This window comes from Apaloderma vittatum, unplaced genomic scaffold, assembly GCF_000703405.1.
Source record: "Apaloderma vittatum isolate BGI_N311 unplaced genomic scaffold, ASM70340v1 scaffold18418, whole genome shotgun sequence".
Lineage (NCBI taxonomy): Eukaryota > Metazoa > Chordata > Aves > Trogoniformes > Trogonidae > Apaloderma > Apaloderma vittatum.
Window position 1 is genome coordinate 35,766 of NW_009729292.1, and position 14,253 is coordinate 50,018.

Genomic DNA, 14,253 nt, shown 5'->3' on the forward strand with positions numbered 1-14,253 from the left:
CTAGATTCCATCTCACAGAATCACAGAATGTTGGGGGTTAGAAGGGACCTCAAAAGATCATGTAGTCCAGCCCCCCTGCCAGAGCAGGATCACCTACAGTAGATCGCACAGATGCGCGTCCAGGCGGGTTTGAATGTCTCCAGAGAAGGAGACTCTGACCAGAGGAATCATTTGGGAAAATTTGAAGTGAACTGAAAATGCTTTTTTGCTTAATGGGTGATCTCTCACTTTCATTCTGTCTACTCATAACGTAGCAGGCTCATACACCCACCATCTATGTGCTATATTATGCCTGAAAAAGTACTGTGCTTGGGGATCTTCCTCAGCCAGCATTACAGGTTTTTTCCCTAAAATAAAAAAGGTAATTACAATTTTATTCCCAAATTTTCAGCGCTGATCAGCTTTGTACTTAAGTTATCTTTTAACAATTGAGGGAGATGGGAAATGTGTTTTCCCTCCAACCCCATACTGGTCCAGTAGCAGAGTTGTAACTATGCTAAGGAAGATGGGAGGGGTCAAATGAAGTTAGGAAGAAAAGATATGAGAGTAAGAAAAGGATGTTTAATGAGGTGGTCTTTGCAATTACAATGAGGATCCAAAGCTTGAGCTTTTCTTAGAAAGTCTTGTTGGGAGGATTTTGACTGACTGACAAACTGATGTAAACAGAGATATTAAACTGCAGTGAAAAAAGAAGTGAGATTTGTAAGAGGACAGGTGAGGTGAAGGCACAGTGTCTGCCAGTGTGGTGTCTGGGCACTGACCTGCTTGACTGTGACCAAGAGTGACATGGTTGACAGGACTCTGGCTCTGAAACACATAAGGGGGGCAAATGTTCCCAAGCCCATGTGTCAAAGAAACTAGGTGATGACTTACAAACACTCAAGCTGTTGCTGGAGAATATCCAGACAGAAAAAAAGCAGCATCTTGCTCCTGCAGCAAGGCTTCTTTTCCAGTCATATCAAATGAAGAAAATCTAAGGTAGCTCCTTCAGCCCTTTTTTATGTGAAAGCAGTTAGGAATGTGGTAGGCAGGTCGATTGGCTTTAAATCTCTTTGTGTGCATTGCCAAGGAGAAGACAGGCCGTTAGTCCTGGTGGGGTTTATAGCCAATTATGGCTCATCTGCTTTGCAGCCAGACTTCCTGCTTTTATGGTTGATTCTGTTGCAGCATTTATCTTAGTGTGGTGCTTCTTCCTTCAATTTACCTTTTCCTTTAATCGTTTGTGATTGCATTGGGTTTATGTGGCCTAGTTTTAGTAGTCCGGGGGCTGCAGGGGTGGCTTTTGCGAGAAGCTCGTAGAAACTTCCCCTGTGTCCAATAAAGCCAGTGCCAGCCAGCTTCCCGCATGGACCCACCGCTGGCCAAGGCCATCAGCGATAGTGGTGTGATGCCTCTGTGATAACATATTTAAGAAGTGGGGAAAAAAACCAAACACAACCAACCTACGGCAGCTGCAGAGAGAGAAGTGAGAATATGCGCAAACACCAAGGTCAGTGAAGAAGCTGGTGCAGGATCAGGGATTCCCCTGAGTTGTGGTGAAGACCGTGGTGAGGCAGACTGTCCCTCTGCAGTCCGTGGAGGTGCTGGCTTGTAGATGTCCATGCGTGCCATAGCAGGTAGATGCCTGAAGGAGGCTGTGAGCCTGTGGGAAACCCAAGCTAGAGCAGGCTCCTGGCAGGACTTGTGAACTGGTGGAGAGAAAAGACCACACCACAGCAGGTTTGCTGGCAGGACTCAAGACCCTGCGGGGCACTCAAGCTGGAGCATTCTGCTCCTGAAGGACTGCAGCCCATGGGAAGGACTCATGTTGGAGGAAGTTTGTGAAGAACTGCCTGCTATGTGAGGGACCGTATGCTGGAGCTGGGAAAGAGGGAGGAGTCCTCCTCCTGAGGCAAAACTAAGGGGCAGCAGTGGAACCAACATCGGATGAACTGACCACAACCTCCATTCCCTGTCCCCTTGCGCCACTTGGGCTGGGGAGGGAGAAGAATCTTTTGAAATCTGTTTTCTTCTGTGTTTGGATAGATCTGTGCTTTTTTCTCATCTGTTTTTCAACTTTGTCCATAGTCATAGCCTTGCAGGACTAGTCCTCACTAATACGACCTTAATCATCTTTTCCTACTTCTTCCTTCAGCCACCGGTATAGTTGTTGGAGGTTGGACTAGACCATCTCTAGAGGTTCCTTCCAACCCCTAACATTCTATGATTCTATGTTCATTAGTCAGCCTTTTGACATGAAATTGTCATGTGTGAGTTCCTTGTAGTAAGGATAGCAGAATTACAGGGTAAGACAATTTCTGTGAAGCATCCTTTGAGGGAGCAGTTGGGATTTAAAGGACAGAGCAATATTGTTGCTTGATTCTGAGGTGCTCATTGGTCACTACATTAGATTTTTCATGTTGCTTTTATGTGAAAGTACAGCAAAAGAAGATACATGGAAGCTCTTGTATATGTTTTTAGTCCTACATAATTATTTTGAAAGTTGTTAATAGCAATTTATTTAGCTTTTTTGATGACCTACTTTTATGAAGACGTAGCATCATTATTGCTGATCTTGGCTAATCCTTCCTTTGCAGTTTAAATGTTGTGGGGTGGTGTACTTCACAGACTGGCTGGAAATGACAGAGATGGACTGGCCGCCTGACTCCTGTTGTGTCAGAGAGTTCCCAGGATGCTCTAAGCAGGCACATCATGAGGATCTCAGTGACCTTTATCAAGAGGTAAGAAGATGCAGATAATGCAGATGTTTTGAAAGGCTTTGTGCATTCTTCCTGATCCAGTCGTTTTCCAAACTCATGACTTGGAGCGCAGCAGAAAGGTTTGTAGAGTAATTGTGTTTACAGAAAGTATTTATTGTGTTTCTTTATGTTTACTATTTATTAATTCTGAAGCAGGGAGAGGAAAGAAGAAAGAATTCACCCACCTTTGCCTTGGAGTGAGATAAGTTGGTAGCAATGCTCTTAACATTTGAGATGTGCATGAACACTGAGGTATTTTGTTTATATTGCTTAGGTTGGAATTAAAATTTGCTGCAAAAAATAGTTTGGTGTAATGTCCAGTCTCCAGTTTGCCTCTAAGAGAAATTGTGCTGACCCTGCGGTAATGAGAACTCCAGTCGTACATACGGTGAGGGATGCTTTTGAGAAATCCTGTGGGAGATGAGAACTCTCCTGTTAACTGGGCTTATGCAAGGAGACAAGTAGTTCAGTTGCTCTCACTTTGCAGCATTACAGTATTATTATTTTTAAAAGGTTTGTTTTTTTAAAAAAAACTCAAAACAAGGAGAGGACCTGTTTGAATAAGGGAGTAGCAAATTATTACTGTTCTTAGGGTGAAAACTACAAAAACAAGTAAATCGATACTAAAACTATTTTTACTGTTGCCACAAAAATGTTGTCTAGTCACCTTTGTCTGGAGACTGCTTTGCTACCTACCATTTTTTTAATGCTGACAGATCTCTGAAGACCTTGACTTGTGCATCCAGAAATACCAGAGTGACCCAACAGCCCAGGTAGTCCAGTAGCGACATAAATCATATCTCAATCAAGTAGTTCTGAGGATCTGAGATACTCTCAAAGCAAGCAAATGAAGAGTGTAATATAGGGTGCTCAGGAAGGCAAATGGGCCTGAGATGCGTGCTGGCAGGTGCTGCAGTGTGGACATTTCTCCAGTGGACAGTGCAACTCTGCATTATGGAAGAGTATCCAAAGAGCAATTTTGTCTTGCCCCAGTCTCTATCCACTGTTTAAGACACTTTCTTACAAGAATCTTTTATGTGGCTCATGTTCAGGAGCTAAGGAGAGATACTTGTGAAGCAGAGGAGATTAACTATATAAACAACCCAAGATGAATGATATCTATTGTCAGGAAACAAATTTTGGGGAGATGGCATCACTGATGTGGAATAATTTGCTAGATATGTATGACATTGTATCTAATCAGAAATTATATATTCTGTTCTGGATGTTACATGTTCTGTTCTGGCCGATCCTGGGCCTTGTGTACTTCAACTAGGAAGAGAGGAGGTAGAGTTGCTGAAAGACAGGTGCATCAGAAGTTCAGTCTGTGCTGGGAAACCTTAAAGACAGTAGCAGAGGCTGTTTTCTTTCCACCAGCTACTTGCAGAACTTCTCTCGCCTTACTGCAAAGCTTGCAAGCACAAGCAGAGCTGGTTGCATTTGAGACATGTCAGTATCTGAATGGGAGAGCTATTCAGGCCTGCCAGTTGCCTCTTACACCTTCTGTGTCTCACTCTGCAATAATGGTTACTTTTTCATAGAATCACAGAATGTCAGGGGTTGGAAGAGACCTCGAAAGATCATCTAGTCCAACCTCGCTGCCAGAGCAGGATCCTCTAGGGCAGCCACACAGGAATGCATCCAGGCGGGTTTTGAAAGTCTCCAGAGGAGGAGACTCCACAACCTCTCTGGGCAGCCTGTTCCAGTGCTCTGTCACCCTCACAGGAAAGAAGTTTCTCCTCATGTTGAGGTGGAACTTCCTGTGTTCTATCTTACACCCATTATTCCTTGTCCTATTACTGGGCACAGTTGTGAAGAGACCGGCACCTTCATCTTGACCCTCACTCCTCAGGTATATATATACACTAATAAGGTGCCCTCTCAGCCTTCTCGTTTCAAGACTGAACAGCCCCAGTTCTCTCAGTCTTTCTTCATATGAGAGATGTTGAAGTCCCTTGATCATTGTCATAGCTTTTGTGGTACTGTTGCCAATATTGATACCGTAGAGATCAATTCTGCGTTAGAGAGCCCTCAAGGAGTGTAGGTGTATGGAAGCTGCAGAACTTCCATTTGCTCTCAGCATTCCTCCTGCTTATGTGAAAAGGCAGGAGTACGTAAGCAGTGTCACTCAATGCAAAAACTAATTTTTGAGCTCGGAAAGCTGAAAAATTTCTGAAAAAGAGTGCTAGTCACTGGAATGTCTTGTTGAAACTGCAAGGTTTTCTCCTCTCTTCTGCTAACATTTCATTCCCACAGCCATATTGCAGGAAAGTGGTTCTCTGTGCATTTCATACCTTCAGGTTCTTTTAGTTCTACTTGGAGAAAATTAATAGCCAAAGATGATGATGATGATGTAAAACGTAAGGGTTCTGTTAAGAACCACTTGATAAGAACAAAGGTTGCCTGGCTTTTTTGCTAAAAGAAACTTGAAGGGCACATTTATTGTTCTTGCCCTGCCATACTCCATAACATGCTACATAACACTACAAGAGGGACACTGAGGTACTGGAGAGGGTACAGAGGTGGCTACCAAGCTGGTAAAGGATTTGGAGCATGTGTCGTATGAGTTAAAACTGAGCGATCTGGGGCTGTTTAGCCTGGAGAAGAGGAGACTGAGGGGAGACCTTCTCGCTCTCTACAACTACCTGAAAGGAGCTTGTAGTGAGGTGAGGGTTGGTCTGTTCTCCCTAGTGGTGAGTGATAGGACAAGGGGAAATGGCCTTAAGTTGCACCAGGAGAGGTTTAAGTTGGATATCAGGAAGAATTTCTTCACTGAGAGGGTTGTCAGACGTTGGAACAGGCTGCCCAGGGAGGTGGTTGAGTCGCCATCCCTAGAGGAATTTAAGAGACGGGTAGGTGCTGTGCTGAGAGACATGGGTGTTGATAGGGCTGGGACAAAGGTTGGACTTGATGATCTGGAAGGTCTCTTACAGCTGAAACTGTTCTATGATTCTGTTCTGTGATTTTGGATGGGTTCATCTCTTAGCAAAAATTTATTTTTGTTTCTCTGCTGCAGAATCCATTCTGGAAATGGACAAGCTGGGTTCTATTTTACCAGCTACAAAAATACTCTGTTGCTTTTTCAGATATGTACAATATTCTGTTGGCAAAACACTTTTTTTTTTTCCATGGTGCTTGCCTGTGGGTTGTCTCACAGGCTCACACAATATACTTGCTAATGTGTTTATCAGTGTCATGCAAAACCAACTTAAACTTGCAAGGCTAATCTGTTTGACTTCTGCTTTGGAGAATTGGAGGAGGAAAGCTCTTTTAGAAAGTGATTCAAAGCAAACTTGCATAGTCTGGTGGTTTGAGAGGGAGGCTGATGAGATTAGCCTCGCTAGCCTAAAATTGGCTTATGTAAATGCTTCACAAGTCCATTCTGGTACTTCAGAAAAATTCTTTGTAGTACTTCAGAAAACTGAAGTTTGGTTTGGCTGAGATTGATAACATTGTTTTGTTGTAGCTGTGCTGTGATTTTTGTGCTTGGATCTCGGAGCTTTCTGTAGTCCTGAGTTGGAACCCTTTGCAATACAATTCTTGTAGAAAGATGACGGCTTCCTTACAGTTCTTCTTGAGAGTATTTTTGGCAGGAATTGTGTTTTTCCCTGCTGGGTTTTGAAAGCTTTTTTCCAAATATATTAGTCTTCTTGGACAGCTCTTATTCTGACAAGCTTCACCTTCGATGCAGTTCATGGGACAGACTAACCTCAGAAAGAGCGTGGTTGGAAGTGCATCAGATGACGATGTGACCTCAGAGGTTTGTTGTCATGTGAGGGTAAGGGGGGCTCTGCCTGTCTTATGATCGGGAACTGTAGCCTAGATAAAGTGATTGGTAGGAATTGATATCTTCAGAAAAATCAAAACTGTGTGTTCAGTATTTTTTTGGTGTGTTTTCTAGCACAATTTTGGGTATAGAACAGATCTGTTGAACATGCTGATAATTTACCTTTCCTGCAGAAATACATGCTTTGTGTACGTTCTAGGAGTGAAAATATAAAATGGCCTTTGTACTATAAATCAGATCTTTAATCCATAGCTGTGTAGGAATTTGAAGCTGATTCTGTATGACTGCTACAAAGTTTATTCTATTTTTGAGTTATCAACATGAGCTCCCTGTTTAGTGACAAACTTACTTTTGCTGAGGAAAGTATATTTATGTTCTCTTTAATTGCAGGCTACCAACTATGAATGTGTCGCATAAGCAGAAATAAAATGTGTGAATGTGAGGATAACAGGAGTGGCTGGATATTTCTCAAATTTGAAACTGATTTTGAACGTGTATTAGAGCAGAACTGTAAGAACATCATTAAATGGAGAGAGGCAGTCTATCTAGATTGAGCATAATTTGTCTCAGTTATGTGTCTGTGCTGCAGGAGATGTAGGCACTAATGTTATTGCTACTTGTTAATGGATATTTCCTCTAGGCAGCGAATGAACTGAATTTGAATACTGCTGTGGCTGAGCATTTCAAAATTGTGACCAGCATGTACCTTCATCCCTTAAAGTTATCGAAAGTATTAAATGCAGCCAGTTTCTCTGTAATTAAGAACAAATTTGGAAAGTAGTGTAATTACAACACTGTCTTCTGGTTGAAGGAAAAAAAGACACCAATGTGACAGGGTTTTTTTCCCTCATCAAGTTTTGCTACTGTTATTTTTCTCTTCAAATTTAAAGGAATCCACATGCACTCCTTGTTCTGTGTCTAAACTATGTTAATGTGTAGAAAACTACACAGTGAAATGTGATGAGTGGAGCAAAGACATTGTGATCCTTTAATTTGCTCTGGTAGAATTATCATATAGTATAGTAATTTTATTTAGATCCTAAATGAAAATCTGTTGACTAGAATTTTGTGTGGGGAGCAGGAACTGGGCCTTTTATCAAATGTGTTCAGGACTGTAGCATTTGAAATTGTTGACTTTGGGGAATTGCACTGTGATTGAAAAGTGTTATTTATTATGGCTTGTCTTCAGATTCTGTCACTTTGATCAATTGCTTTCTTTTCATAGAAAAACTATAATAAATATGTAGTAAGGATATAAATGCAAAAAGTCATATTTTGAAGACAGTGCCCGTTTTGGGTTCCTAATTTCCTCTGGGGCCAATGCCTATTGCTACTCATGGTATTATCCCATCCAGTTTACTTTAATTTTTCCTGTCATGACTGTATTCCTCTGATTTTGTGCTGTTAAGCCCTGCAGATCTTAAAATAGAGAATAAGTATGGGACAGAGTGGCTAAGCGCCCTCTGTTCAAGGTTTTATATTTTCTAAGACTCGGCATCAGCTTTCCTGAGCAACAACCATCACAGCTTGTGTTTGCACTGTTACCCAGCAGTTCCCAGAGTCGGTGTCACTTTGTGGACCCTTGCTGCCTTACACAGGTTTGGGAACTTTCCTGAAGCCTCATGCTGTAATTAGCTGCCCATGTAAGCCAGCTGTGGAGCAGGCACTGACGGTTTGGAAAGAGTCGAATTTCCATTTCTGGGAAGCGTCAACTTGCCATGTTTTAACACAGTTTTCATCAGACTTTCTGTGTTTAAAAAAGTATTCTTATTATTAATATATTATTATTAATAATAATAATCTGTAAATATTTGCAGAAGTGGTATATGTGACCATCTTCTTAATCCGGTGTGTAGATGGTCAGCTCTTGGAAGTGAGGTCTTGCTTGGGTACACGCAGAGCCTGATGCATTAGGGGGCTGGTTAGCTCAGTGGTTTGAGCACGGTGCTGGCAATAAGGACCAACACCGAGGTTGCGGGTTCAATTCCCGCTGGGTCCCCATGTGTTGCCAGGTCTAGTCGAGAGGTGGCGTCCCTGCCCAAAACAGGGAGGTTGGACTAGATGATCTCTAAGTTCCCTTCCAGCCTAGGCCATTATATGATTATATATGCAGGGTGGGTTGTTCCAGCCATTCTCAGAGCAGGTCAGCACATCTCTGTGTGTAAAGAAGCAAAAGCCCAGCAGAAATTATGAGGCCAAACTGGCTCTGGGTGTACTGCTATCACAGTAATTGACAGGGAAGTTTCTACCTTCAGATCAGAAATTAAGCCAGTTGATTTTAAAATACAGTCTGTGGGTAGGGAAGGCAGGCGGAGTGTAACTAGCATAAGTGAATATGCTTTTTGCAATGAAGAGAACATAAAGCAGGAGTAAGGCCACACGTGTGTGATACTATTATCACAAAGTACTAAAGAAAGTCTGTTTGTACCAACTGCATTCTGGATCTTTGTCAGAAGTCCTCCATTAAAGGTTATTCTGTTTGATGCTCCTTACGCAGACAATGTCTGGAATGTAATGATTTTCCTAGTCTCTGGGGACTTGGCAGAACTAATAAACTGGCATATAATGAGTCCAGATAAAATGCTAAAAAAACAGTCTTAGGTTGGAAGGCACCTTAGAGATCATCTAATCCAGCCTCCTTGCCATGGGCAGGGATGCTTCTCAACTAGACCAGGTTGCTCAAGTCCTCATCCAGACTGACCTCGAACATCTCCAGGGAGGGGGCATCGACAACCTCTTTGGGCAAACTATTCCAGAGTCTTGCACCCTCATACTGAGGAATTTCTTCCTAAGATCCAATCTAAACCTATTCTCCTTCAATTTAAATCCATTTCCCCCTGTCCTGTCAGTTGACACTCTTGTAAAATGTCCCTCCCCAGCCTCCCTGTAGCTTCCCTTCAGGTATTGGAAGGCAGCTGTGAGGTCCTCTCAGAGAGAAGGTGGGAAGAAATAATGATAAGGTTATGCAGGTCTGCGTATCTTCCCTTGAATATTCCCTTAACTTCAGATTGTGATATTATGCGTAAAAGCAAAGTCTAAAGAGTTTAAAATAATTGACGGCCTTGAAGATCTGCAAGTTAAGGAGAGGAACAAGGTGATTAAGTGGATATAATGGCTTTTAAGCCTTCACAAAACCAGTTGAATTTCTTTAAAAATCAACGATAGCTGATAGGAACCCCGATCAACTTTAAGTGATTTCTGAATCAAAAAGCAGCACAGAGCTCTTGAAGGTTGTTACATGCAGTAAGCTGTCGGTGTATGAGAAAACTTGAAGATGGCATTATGGAGGCAATTAAAAAGTAGGCAAAAGAATTTTCAAAGTATGATTTGAAGTTGGTAAGAGAGAAATTTTGGGGAGCCAGAAAAGCCAGTACTAGGTAGGTAAACTAGGTAAACTTTTTGGACTGCAATCCAAATAATATGGACTAATCTTTTAAAATCTGTTTTTGTTTCCTAGGGATGTGGTAAAAAAATGTACACTTTTTTGAGGGGGACGAAACAATTGCAAGTGCTGAGATTTCTAGGAATCTCTATTGGAGTAACACAGATCCTAGCCATGATCCTCACTATTACTTTGCTGTGGGCTCTATACTACGACAGAAGAGATCCTGGGGCGGATCAGATTATGGCCCTGAAGAGCGAGACCTCGCAGCAGCTGTCGTGTCATTCTGTGGAGCTACTGAAACCGAGCCTGACAAGGATCTTTGAGCATACCTCCATGGCAAACAGCTTTAATACACACTTTGAAATGGAAGAGTTATAGGTGATACAATCTGAGAAGTCACAAAGGGTTTTAATCAGGTTTTGTGGTTGGTTTTTATTCTGTTTCATCAAGAGTGACAAATATACTGGTCTTTGTGTGCTTCAGAAAACAGCTAATGAACGGAAGCGAAGAGCAGCGTAAAACGAAGGATAAGCCTGTCAGCCTCTTAGCCATGGCCTCAGCCGTGAAGCGAAGTTGATTTTGTTTGTTTGTTGTTTAAAAGGCACTCATTCACTGGGCACAGTAATACTTAACTTATTGTCACAAGCTCCGTGATATGGAAAATACTGATTCATTCCCAGGTAGGCAGGCAGAACCTCTAAGGAAGCCTCGTGGGACAGGAAGAGCCGTACGTCTGAAGAAACGACTGTGCTTTGGACGAACAAAATGTGACTTCAGCTGAAACTGACTTTTACATTTTTAATAAGCCATTTGGAAAATGTCTTAATCAGGGATCTATGTATATATAATTGTGTGGGTTTTGTGTGTGCATGGAAAGCAGAACTACAAGTTAATACTTGGATTTAAAAATTTGCAAGATTTATAAAAAGGGTGAGATTTTCTTTTTTCTAACAAAACCTTTATCTTAGCTGTTGTTAAAGATATTCTAAAACTTCTATTTTTATCTAACGTAAGTGTTTAATTTTTAATTTTAAATACATTAAACAGGGATAGAAAACAAAACTATGACTCTGGACAATAGACTTAATTTTCTGAGCAATTCTGGAGAATTCTTCTTTGAAACTGTTAATTTTATGGACTATTTCTTAGTGAAAAGAAAGAAAACCTTAAACATTTTTTCCAAAGTGGGAATCAATATGGGAGTAGCACATGTTTTAGATAAATCTTTTCTCCTGTCTGTGATTCCCCTGAAGGTAGAAACAGAAGACTACAAGCAAAATGCTTACAGTTCTGGATACTGTTGCAATAATTGTAAAAGTACCTAAGGAGAAATTATACTTTGGTGGCTTCTTCATTAAAAGCTTTCTAGGGGCTTAAAATGCCAACTGGAAGCAGCGTTAAAATGTATTTATTGAGGTGGGGAAAGTGCATTTTACTGTATTTTTATGAACAATGTTTATTTCATAGGATTATTTTTACAGTTGGCCACGTTCCTGAAATATATATTTGTTCCACTGAGTACAGTAGTTTGTGGCAAATGGGTTCTTACATAATATTACGTTTTTAAAATTCTTTTTCTGTTTTGAATTTGTAAAAGTAAAGAGAAAAAAAAAAGCAAGGTGTGATTTGGTAGACAATAAAATTACTTTTGTCTTAAATTCCATAATGGCTTTTTTTTTTTAAGTCCTAGAGTGTGAATTCTTTGGGTGGGAGTTGGAAGGTTCCTTCTATGGTGTGAGTTAATTTGTTGTGTCCTTACCCATTCCGTGTATTCTGTCATGGAGAAACTGCATTGTGAATTGCTTTTTTTTTGTTTTTTATTGCTTCTGAAAAAGCTTCTTAAGGGCTCATGAAATTAAGCTCTTCAGTTGTGTGGGCTGTTGTTTCTTAGCAGTCTACATGTGGGTGTAATTATTTCATGGCTACTACTGCAAGCAAGATTACCTTTCTGGTTTTGTACCTCTCCTACAGATGCTAATACTTTGGGAGGTAAGAGAAACAGCAGCCAAAGAAACAACTTGATGAATCTTTTGACTGTGAATTTTAGGCATTACATGCTACGTTTGGCTGTGGATTAGAGCTGAATGTAAGGAGTTTCACCATAAGTAATGTGAAAAAGGGCAGGAAGAAGTCCTGTCCTTTGTCCAGTAATTCCTGACACCGAACGTTTTACTCAAGGAGTGTTGTGGAAGGTCCCTTAGCCCCAGCCTGCCAGGAAGGGTTGCCTGCCTGTCATCTCATGTCCAGGTTGGAGGACATGAAGGAGCAAATAGGACAAACTGGGACAGGGAGATTCTTTGGAGAAGTCCGCAGCTAGAATTAGAGATATTGACAGCCCAAGTCATTTGGTTTTAGGCTTCCCAGGGGGTAAGGAAGCACTACCATTAGGTGTGGTCTGGGTTTTTTAAGAGCAGAGGAGTTCTTTGGGGTAGGGCTCCTTTGGTACAAGACCAACCTCCCAGACCAGGGTTGGTGGACACCCATGGTGGCAAACATCTGTGGTCAGGGTAACTGCATTTGGGCTTGGCTACCCAAATTGTGAGCCAGTCTCTGTTCAGTATGGGGCTACTTTCGTTAAGGGAAAGAATCACGTGTCAGGAATGATAAAAGTATTCCCTTCCCTAGTAAGGACTGATAAAAATTCTGGGAAAGAATCCTTCCATGCTGAGTATCTAACCTCAGTTTGCTGAAATAGGTCTTAGCTGCAAATTGCGACATGGACAGACTTTTTTATTTCGCTGTGCTCAGGCTCTGATGTGTCTGTTTTTCTAAGGCTTGTTTAAAGAGCCTTAAAATTGATTGACTGGGCTGTTCTTTTCCTGTAGAGCTTTAGGATGTATGCAGGAGAGAGGCTGCTTAGCAAGAAGGGAGTATTTAGAGACACTTGCAGCAGTGAAAATGTCTTTATCCTTTTATTTCCTTTTTCCGTCAGTTTTCCAAGACTACCTGGAGAAGGGTGGTGCGTTCTTTCTTCTCTGCAACATAAACTGTAATGAACTAAAACTTTCTGGTTGCAACAAACAGCTATGGAGCTGTTCCTTCACATTTTTCACAGATCACTTGATGCTAAGGAGGGCAACTGAGAAAAGGGGTCACCTCCCATCAACATCAGGTGTTTCTGTTCAGCCCAGTGAATCGTATCGCGTCCGTGGGACTGAGCCTCTAGCGGTGTTGCTGAGTAAGATTCCCTCCACATAGTTTTGACTTGGGAGTGTGGGAGTGCTTTTAGGAGGCAAAATTCACTCTTCTCAGTCTTTGGACAAGGTACTGATTTATCTGCCAGCAGGTTGTATGACAGGGCTTTCTGAAACAAACATAATGATATTTTCCGTTCTCTATAACAGTTCATTTTGTGAAAGCAACCCATAAGTATAAGGGAATATATTGAGCATAAATACTTAAAAAAGGCTGTTGATCACAGCAACTATACAATTAAATATAAGGGAGGAAGGTATTTTCAGATAGGTTTTACCACAGAAGTATTGTGTTGGGTTTGCGTGGCAAAGTGCGGAGGGTTAGGGCTGGGCTGGCCACTGAATGCTGACAGATGCTCTCTGACTCCTCTCCCTCCCCAAAGTGGAGGGGGAAAGGGAGCAATGCAGAGAGACATGTATTGGAAAAGAAAACTGAAACAGTTTTAATAAAATAGTAATAGCATTAATAAGGCAATAATGAAAATATATACAAAACTGATATCAAACCCAACTCCCTTCCCTGATAGCAGTCCCTACTGATGCTTCAGAGCAGGCAGCACTGGGGAAGACCCAGGCTCGGTGGTAGAGGGGAGCTGGAGACGAGCTGGATTCAGGAACTCGGGATCAGAGGCAGAAGAATGGACAGAGTCCTCATCGGATGCTGGCTATTGAAGAAGAGAACTTAATCCCTGTGATCCTTCAGCTTTATACTAAATATGATGTATGTGGAATGGAATACTCTTGTTGGTCACTTGTCCTGTCTGTTACTCACCAGACATGCAACCTTTTACCTTCTTGTGACCCCTTTTACTTCCAGGCACCCCCAGCGTGGCACACAAGATCCAGCAGTGACCATGGTCACTATAGGAGCAAGTCTAAGCAAGAGACTTTCTGCATCCCAGTCCCTGGTAGTAACTATAAACATCAGGCATTACCACTTCATGTAGCAGACCCTGTCTGCAGAAACATGCAAAAACGTTCAGAAAGTGCAGTCTCTTAGAAGAGACTGAGGTGAAAGGTATAGTCGCTGAACAGAATTGGCTCTGTTTAGCTTAAACACAAGGTTCTGGTAGCAGAGGGCTGCAGGGAGGGCTTCTGTGAGAAGCTGGTAGAAGCCTCCTCATGTCCCACAGAGCCAGTGGCAGGCCC

The 14,253-nt window shown here is 41.9% G+C and overlaps 1 protein-coding gene across 1 annotated transcript in view; it reads left to right on the top strand.

Moving 5' to 3' along the window:
- TSPAN12 (tetraspanin 12) overlaps positions 1 to 10,288 on the top strand; it is a 31,665-nt gene extending 21,377 nt beyond the window's left edge. The window contains exons 5-6 of the mRNA XM_009874383.1: positions 2,577 to 2,720; positions 9,983 to 10,288. Of these exons, the coding sequence (XP_009872685.1) occupies positions 2,577 to 2,720; positions 9,983 to 10,288 (450 nt within the window). The remainder of the gene's footprint in view (positions 1 to 2,576; positions 2,721 to 9,982) is intronic.
- The last annotated feature ends 3,965 nt before the right edge of the window (positions 10,289 to 14,253 follow it).